The 8,638-nt window shown below is 72.7% G+C and overlaps 2 protein-coding genes across 2 annotated transcripts in view; both read right to left on the reverse strand.

Annotated features, from left to right (window-relative positions):
- ANKRD2 (ankyrin repeat domain 2) overlaps positions 1–1,162 on the reverse strand; it is a 2,154-nt gene extending 992 nt beyond the window's left edge. The window contains exons 1-4 of the mRNA XM_085325693.1: positions 899–1,162; positions 687–800; positions 427–588; positions 140–295 (exon numbers count right to left, since the gene is read on the reverse strand). Of these exons, the coding sequence (XP_085181819.1) occupies positions 140–295; positions 427–588; positions 687–800; positions 899–961 (495 nt within the window). The 5' untranslated portion in view covers positions 962–1,162. The remainder of the gene's footprint in view (positions 1–139; positions 296–426; positions 589–686; positions 801–898) is intronic.
- An 816-nt stretch (positions 1,163–1,978) lies between these two features.
- On the reverse strand, positions 1,979–3,464 carry UBTD1 (ubiquitin domain containing 1). The gene is made up of 2 exons (XM_085325762.1): positions 3,037–3,464; positions 1,979–2,868 (listed from the first exon to the last, which is right to left on the reverse strand). Exons 1-2 carry the CDS (start codon positions 3,422–3,424, stop codon positions 2,483–2,485), a joined length of 774 nt encoding a protein of 257 aa, XP_085181888.1. The 5' UTR covers positions 3,425–3,464; the 3' UTR covers positions 1,979–2,482.
- Between the last annotated feature and the right edge of the window lie 5,174 nt (positions 3,465–8,638).

The following is an 8,638-nucleotide window of genomic DNA, read 5'->3' on the forward strand; positions in this document are numbered from 1 at the left end:
GTCCCTCCCGCCTGGCGCAGCCCGGCTGTGCCGCCCGGCCCCGGAGGCGCCCCGCCGTCGCCCTCCCGTGCAGGCACGGCCGGGCACGGCGGCGTGGGCCGAGCAGGATGCCGAGGCATCCCCCCCCGCGGCTCCGTACCCCGGCGCCCATCATCAGGGCGCTGCGCCGGCCCGTGGGGAGCGCTACCTCGTCACACGTGTCCGGGGAGCCTCCGTCTGCCAAAAACTTCTCGATGACACGGATTTTGCCCTGGACGGCGGCTCGCAGGAACGCCTCCGGCTCCACAGGGCCCTCCTGGGGGTGGCCGGGGCTCGGGGCTGGCGCACGGCACCGGACCGGGGCCGCCGTGGGGGTTCCCGCCTCGGGCTTTCCCCGCGGGGGCCGCCCAGAGCCCGTCCCGCGCCGCGCGGACGCCCCCCACGTACGATCTCCGGGGGCTCGGCCGGCGGCGGGGGCTCGGGGGTAGCCGCCCTCTCCTCGCGGCGCTTGCGGCGCTGCTTGCGCAGCTCGATGAGGCGCTGGATGCTCCCCACGTCGATGATCTCCCGCCGCAGGTCCACCGAGCTCCTCCGCACCCGCTCCTGGCCCTGGGCGCGGCGGGGTGAGACACCCGGTGCCCGTGAGCCCGGGGACCCCCTCCCCCGGGGGGGGCGCGTGCCGCCCCCCGTTTGCCTTTGCCCCGCACCTTGACAGCCTCGACGCCCCGGTTCCTGGCGCCGCGGCGTTTCTCCTCCTCCAGCTCCGGCGTGTTCATGCGCTCCACGGCCGGCGGCTCGCGGGCGCCTTCGCCTTTGAGCCTCTGCACAGACCGGCGGGGCGAGGCTGAGCGCTGGCCCCGCTCCCGGCGCCCGACGCCCCGGGGACGGGCACGGCGGCTGCCCTCCCCCGGGGACCCACCTCCTCCTCCTCCGCCAGCTTCTGGTCGACGAGCTCCGTGGCCCATTGCACGTCCGGCTCCATGGCTGCCGGCGGCGCGCGGCCCTGCTGGGGCGCCCGCGCGGGCTGCAGGCGGCACCTGGCTCGGCGTCCGCTGGCCGCGGGGCTTTATGCCGCCGGCCGCTCCGTCCCGCCGCCCAAGGGCGCCGACAGCTGTGCCTGCTCCGCGTGACTGGGGCAGCTTTGCCATGAGCTCACCCTGCTGCTTTCTGGCGCCCCCGGCTCACCTCCGCCAGCGCCCGGCGTGCTCTTAAAGAGTCCCCGGGCCCCCCGCCGCGGGCGGCACGGGACCCCTGCTCCGGGCTGCATGGCACCGCGGGCCGGGAGAGACCCGCCGGGCCCCGAGCCCATGCTGCTGGGACGCTCTGCTCGCCTCGTGTCACCCCATCCCTGCAATCRCTGCGAGCGAGCAGCCCGGCCCCAAGGACGCCACGGGTCCCGCCGGGATGGCGTGGGGGGCGGAGGGGCGCAGCCCCCCCGGAGCGGGGGGCGGCGAGGGCGCCCGGACCCTTCGGCCGGGAGCAGCGGCGGGCACTGCCCGGGGCCGCGGCTCTCCCGCCGCTTTGGAGGATGACCTCAGGTGCGGAGCGTCCCAGGCAGCCCGGCCAGGCCCGGCGGCCGCCTGGCCTCCCCCGGCACGCACGGGCGGCCTGGCAGCGGCGCGGCCTCACGCGGGGTCGGGAGGCAGAGTCGGCAGCTATTCCCGGCACCGGCTGCATCGCTCAGCCCTCCTGGGCTTTGCTTTCCCCCTTTGTAAGATGAGGCCAGCGCTGCCCTGTGCTGGGACAGTTAATGCACTGGGCACAGGCACTGGAGGGACGGGACGGACAGGGAGACGTCACCCTCTCTGGGGAGCGCTGGCCRGGCACAGCTGGTACCCAGGGCCGCCCCGGGGTGCTCTGCCCCGGGCAGCCGCAGCCTGCAGCGAGGTCGCAACGCATCGCGGCGTGCCCTGTCCTGCTGACACGGAGCAGGGGTGGGACCGGCGTGGGGACCCCCGGCAGACACCCCAGCCAGCCCCYGCCGGGCAAGGGGCTGGAGGAAGGATGAAAAGGCTTTATTGATAAATACAGACTATGTACAGAGGGGAGACATCTCCACCCAGCCCAGCACCCCGGGGGCTCCCAGCCCCAGGGAGCGGGAGCCCCGGCCCGGCCTCCAGGCTGGGGCCAGCAGGTCACAGCCTCTCCCCGCGGGGGCTGCCCGCAGCGGGGCCCTGGGCACGCCGGCCCCCCGGGAGACCTTTGGTCTGGGACCTTCTGCAGCAAACGCGGCGCGTGCCCGTGCCCCCAGCGRAGCGGGGCCACCGCGGTGGGCGCAGCCCTGTGCAGCCCTTTCCGAGGGAAGACCCAGCCTGGGGGCACCTTGGTGGGCCCAGGAGCTTTGGGGAGGGGAAATGGGGCTGCCCCACGCCAGCACTGGGGGCTCCAGGTGCGATAGGGCGCCGGGAGCACCGCCGGGGCTGCTGCTGTGCCCTGCATGGGACGGGAGCTCCCGGCCCCGGCAGCCCCGGCCCCGTCCCGCCAGGCCTGTGCGGGCGGGAGCTCAGTTCCTGGGCGGCAGGGGCTGGTTCACGATCACTTGCACGACAAAATCCTTCTGGATCTTGGTCTCCTGCAGCCGCGTGCGGTCAGTGAGCAGCTTCCCGGAGAAGAACCAGCGCTGCCAGGCCAAGTCGATGCCCTCCTGCGCCTGCAGCTGCTTCTTCAGCTGCCCGATGGTATCACCCATGCTGGCGTTGAGCCGCAGGTCCTTGCCCGTGGAGAGGCGCACCTTGAGGGCGAACTCCCGCCGGGCGCTGGGCAGGGGCTCGCCGGGCTCGGCGCTCTCCTCGTCGCCCCGCTCCAGGATCAGGTTGACGGGCGGCGCCAGGCAGTACACGGGCAGCTGGTACCGGTTGCCCAGCTCGTCGTAGCACTCGGTCAGCGACCCTGGAGACAGCGGGGCGAGAGGCCGTGGGTGCGTGGGCACCCCTCCCTCCCCACTGTGGACGTGCCCCCAGTGCCCTTCCCAGGGCCTGAGGTGCCCACAGGGCTTCTCCGGGACCCGGGGCAAACAGCACTCCCGCCCCGCTCCGCAGCCCGGGCCCCGGCCCTCACCGTGGGGCAGGGTGATGCTGGCTCCGTCCAGGATGGCCTGCGCCAGGCCRTGGTCGTTGGCCTCCACGGCGTAGGCAGCTGCCTTCAGGGCGTCCCAGATCTCCTTGCGGCCCTCGAAGGCGGGCGCCGTGTCCCAGAACTCGTCCCGCTTGCTGCGCAGCTGCCCGTCCGTCATGGGGTAGTCGCTCTTCCACTTGGGACACTCCTTCTTCAAGGGCTCGTTGCGGCCTGCGGACAGAGCGGGCAGGGCGCTCAGCCGCGGGACGGGGCGCCCGGGCGCACCCCGGCCCCACGCCGCCCCCGGGGAAGGGCTCTCCGCCCGGACACCCCTCGCGCCGCGTCCTAGGGGCCGTCCTGCCAAGCGCAGGACGGTCCCCGCCGCAGCCATAGGGCGGCTGGGCAAYGCAGAGCCCTGCCCAAGGGCCCCCCAGCAGCCGCCCCCCAGCAGCATCCCTCGCCCCATCCCCTGCACACCGGGGCCCGGCCAAGCCTCGCCGGACCTGGCCTCTCCCCCCAGCAGGGTGGCCGTGGGGCCTCGAGGCCYTTAGAGGCAGGACAGTATTTATAGCTCGGGGAATTAGCCGGGGAATAAGCTGGCAACTTGGAGCGGGAAAGGGATTACGGGGGCTGAGCCGTGGCCCTGGGGGAAGGGCAGGACTCCCRGGTCCTCTCCGGCCACCCTGTCGCCCTCGCCAGCCCGCGGGAGCCCCTGCAGCAGGCCCGGCAGGGCAGCCCCTCCCTGGAACAGCCCCCAGACGTGCTCCGAGCCCGGCAGCCCCCGGGGATGCCCCAGCACCTGGTGCCACACCGGGGGGTCCGGCCCCCGGGGCTCCCCCGGGGCAGCCCCACGCAGCCCTGCTCTCGCCAGCCAGCCCGCRGCCCCGTGGGAACAGCCCAGTCCTGCTGGCCCCACGGCGGGGCCGGAAACGTGGGGCAGGAAGGAGCTGTTGTCACTCCCAGCTGAGCAGGGGACAATGCGCGACAGCAGCTCCTTCCTGCCTCCCCGCTCCGTGGGGCCAGCCAGCGGGAGCGCTCCTGCCGGGGGGGCGCGGGGAGGGGACGGAGCCGCAAGCCCCGGGCAGGAAGGATGCCACGCGCCTGCACAGCGACCTGCCAGGCACGACCCTGACCCGGCGGCCACCCGCTTGCACGTGCTCCGAGCGCTGCACGGGAACGGCCGGCTCCCTGCTGAGCCGCATCCCCCGGAAGGCTTTTTCCTGGGCAAGCAGGCAGCGACGTGTTGCACAACGTGACCCTTCTTGCACCAGCCCTCACTTTCCCCTGCCCTTCCGTGTGCAAGACGGACGACGTGGCACCTGCTTGCACAGCGAGCACCCGACCCAGAGCTGGGTGCAACCTGTGGCACCCATCGCGGGGGCCCCCACAGGGTGCGAGAGAGCTCGGCTGCCCCGGAGGACCAGGATCCAGGGCAGGGCACCAACCATCCCTGAGCGGAGCCCGCAGGCAGTACCCTGCCCGCACCCGCATCGCCCGAGGAGCGAGGGCAGCCGGCTGCAGCCAGCGCTGCCGATTCAGCAGTCACGGTGCTGGGCAGGAGGGATTTGCAGCACCACAGGACGCAGCAAGGTCAGAGAGAGCAGCTGCCCCGGGAGGGCACCGTCACGAGCCTGAYGGAGGCAGAGCAGCATCCCCACGGCACACAGGCGGCTCGTGCCCAGCAGACACCCTCCCCAGGGCCAGGCAGGCRAAGACACCAGGCTCTGGGGGGAAAGCACGCAGGGAGGGTCCCCCGGCACAAGGCACAGGTGCTGCGCTGTCACCCTCCACCCCAGACACGGCAGCAGCACCCAGGGCAGTGCACTGGCCAGGAAAGGAGGTGCCCACGGATGGGCTCAGCACGGCCCAAGCGTGCACTCAGCGGGACTCCCAGCCAGCACCGTCCTCCCTGCTTCATTTCCAGGAAAGGGAAGAGCGCTGGCACTCAGCATCAAGGCTGCCTYGGGCAAGGAAGCGGGAGCCGAGCCGTGGGGGACGCAGGGCCTGGACGTGCCCCCAAGCTGGCAGCGTGGGAGGGAGCCCAGGCAGCAGGAGCAGGGACAGGTTACGGCCCCGCAGGCGGGCCCSGCCAGCAGCCTTGCCCAGGTAGGCAGGAGCTAAGCCCCTTCTATTTATCGCTGCCGCTCAGCCCGGGCCCGGCAGCCTCTAATCACCTTGCGCCGCTCTATTCCTGGCCCGTTGTGCAACCCTCCACCCCCTTCCCCGCGCGGCGCCGCAGCGGCAGCGCCTGGAGACAGGTCCGGCCGCTTCCCGTGCCTGGCCCCCAGCCAACAGGATCTGGCTGGCAGCCTGCCTCCTGCACCGCCATGCCCCGAGCTCCCYGCCCGCGGCCCGGCCCCGACTGCAAGCCCTCCTGGTGCGAGGGCCTGGGGGTCCCCGGGAGCTGGGAGGGGAACAGCAGGCACGGCACGGCCCGGGCGCGCAGGGCTCGCTGCCTGCCATCCTCCCTGCCGGTCAGGGATGCTCCCGGCACCTCTGCCCCAGGGCAGCCCGCTCCACTCTGCCCCCAGGGAAAGCCCGGCAGCCACGGGTCCCGGCGGCTCGCTCCGTGCCGGAGGGCACATGGAGCCTCGTCCAGCAGCGCTGGCGGTGCCCTCCCTGGCCGGGCAGCCGCAYGCCTCCGGCAGCCCAGCGCCTCTCTCCTGCCCCAAGCCCGGTGGCAGCAGGCTGGCTGCCCGGGGACGCGGCCGTCACCTGCACCAGGGAGCCCTGCCAGGAGCCGAACCTCAGCCAGGGGCAGGGCCGGCCCCGCGACCATTTCCTCCTCGCTGGACCCCTCTCCCCACACTGCCGGTCGGGAAGGGGAGGGCAGGGAGCAGCTCAGCACAACAGCACGGCGCAGGAAGAGGGGATGAGAAATGCCGGATCCACCTGGCGCTGCACAGGGTCGCGGCAAGTCCGGGCCGGGGCAGAAGCCAGCTGGGCACACGGGGCTCCCGCAGCAGCCAAGGCAGAGGACCCGCTCCCTGCTCCGTCCACCCCAGCAGGGAATCAAGCCCAGTTTCTGCCCAAGAAATGGCCCCCAGCACTCTGGGCTGGCAGCACCCGCTCCAGTTGTGGGCCGACACGAGGCGGGCACTGGGCGCTGTGCTCCCCTCCTGGCCGATGGCAGGTCCCTGCATGCCGGGGCCTGCCAGCCCCAGGGCCGTGTCCCCACGCTGCGGGCAAGGGCAGCTGCAACCTTGCTTCCTCCCCACCCGCCGGGGTGCAGCCCTCCGCCACCTGCCGAGGCAGCTCCCGCCGGGCACAGCAAGTGGTGGCTGATGCCACTCCGCAAGCGAGGGCAGGAATCGGAGCGGGCACCCAGCCCCGGGGACGGCGCAGGCTGTGAGCACGAGCCACCAATTCAGTAAAGCCACAGGAGCCCAAGGGCTGTCCCGGCACGTTGTTGCCTCCGCTGCCTGCCTGCGCCCTTGGCAAGGAGCAGGGCGCACACACGCATGCTCTGCCCTCGCTTCCCGAGGAAGGGACGTGCTCCAAGAAAGCAGAGGCRGTCAGCGCGGCTGCCGGGGACGCCAGGGTGCTGGGAGGAGGAACACTGGCTGAGGAGAGCTCAGCAGGGACACGGGAAACCTCGCAGGCGCTGCTCTGGGCCGAAGGGGAATGCGGCAGCGATGCCGGAGACGCAGGCAGGAGTGCAGCTCTCCAGCCAGCTGTGGCCCTGCGCAGGAGGGGGCCTCTCGCAATCAGATATCGTGGCAGCGACACACACCTGGGAAAGCGGACGTGCTCGGGGATGAAGCGGGACCTTGCAGAACCGCTCTGTTACACCTCACCTTGCAAGGGCGCAAAGGACTCCAGCGGGTCTGCAGGTGGAAGGGAGCACGCGGAGCCAGACCTCTGGATCAGACCCTCTGAGCCACAGCGGCACTAAGCCAGCACGGAGGTGTTTGCCAAGCGCCTCGCACACCCACAGAGCTGAGCAAACATCCCYGGCCGAGCCAGTGGCCCGGCAGCACCTGCACGTTTGCAAGGAGACGTCTACGCCCGCAGGCAGGGCAGCGCGGGGGCCGGAGCGCGCCACAGGGGCTGCGACCCCCGGGAGGAGCAGGGCCGTCATTGCACGGATCAGACCCGCGCTGGCTTTCCCCAGCGCACGGCACGGGGAGCAGCTCCGYGGGGTGGTGAGCCGCAGCTCACCCAGCTGAAGTTCCCTCACCTTGAGGAACTCCCCGAAACCCCTCGGAGGGCTGGGACAYGGGAGCAGTTGTCTCAAAGCWCCGTGCACAGGCTTTACCCACTCTCACCAAGGCAGGGCCGCACTATTGGCAGRGCGGAGGGCACCGGCCTGCCGAGAAATTTCTTTTCGTCTTGCCCGCCCGCAGCCCGGCTCCCTGGAGAAGGCTGGGGCTTCCCTCCGTCCTCACCCACACGCCCMGGGCTTCCTGCTCCTCCTCTCTGGCCTCCTCGAGCACTTGGCTCCAAACACAATAATTAGCAGYGGGTGCAACGTGCGCTGTTATTGCACCGGCTGGGGAGGAGGGTGACGGGAAGGGAGGCATGATTCACCCTGCCGCCCGCACGGCTCTTGGYGGGGCCGGATTCGGGAATGCAGGGGGCTGGCTCTGGCAGGTCGCGAGCTCCCTGCGCATCGCGAGGCACGACAGAGCCTGTCGGCGAGCTTTCCCCAGCGAGCAGCACGGCTGCAGCCGGCCCAGGGGGCCAGGGCACGGCGACTCCGYAGGGCAGCGGCGGCGGAGTTAAATCTCACAAGAAGGGAGTTCAGCCGGGACATGCAGCTGAGTAGCCGAGCCATCGCCTCCGGGCGATGCAAAACCCACAAGCAGCCGGACACCGCGTTACTGCACGGCAGCGGCACCGTGCCTCCAGCGGGTGTGCTCGCACAGGAGCCGGCCGTGCCCACCCCCGGGGGCCGCGGACCTCGGCCCAGGCGGGCCGCGCCGCACGTGGCGACGTCCTGGGCAAGCGCCTTACGTAAGCGCCCTCRCGCAGGTATTCGGCTGGGCTCCTGGCTAGCTCGGCGCAGCCTCCAGCGCTCGCACGGGCACGGCAGGACGCCCGCGGAGCCGTCCCCGGAGGCGACGGGGTCCCTTTGGCGGCACCAGCGCGCCGGTGGCACGAGACCCCCGCGGAGGCGCCGTTTGCGGGGGGCACTGGGCGAGTGCACGGCGGGGGCGAACCGGCCGGCCCGGGCACCGGACTCCTCGACGCCGAGCGCGGCAAGACAGAACCCGAAACGGGGGCAGCTGCGGGGATGTCGGCGCCCGGCCTTGGCGCCCCCGTCCCCGCCGGGGCGAGAGCCGTCGCTCTGGGCACTTCCCGGCGCAAACCTGGCGCGGGGCAGGGCGCTCCGGGGCTGAAAGCACCCGGGGCGGGGCGGGGGGGGTCGGCAGAGCCGGGCAGGACGTGGCGTTACGTCCGGGGCCCGATCCTGCCCCAAGCGCACGCGGGAAGCACCGGAGCGCAGCGGCGCCGGCTCGCAGGAAAACACCTCCCCGGCGCCGCCAGACGGGGGGGACGCGGCCCCCGGGGGGCTCAGCCCCACGGGGACAGCGGGCAGGAGGCACGGATGAGCCCCCCGTCCCCTCGGTGCCCACGGACCCGATCCCTCCGGCGCCCGCGG

The sequence above is a fragment of the Rhea americana genome, unplaced genomic scaffold, assembly GCF_003343005.1.
Source record: "Rhea americana isolate MKP2758 unplaced genomic scaffold, rheAme1 scaffold_122, whole genome shotgun sequence".
NCBI lineage: Eukaryota > Metazoa > Chordata > Aves > Rheiformes > Rheidae > Rhea > Rhea americana.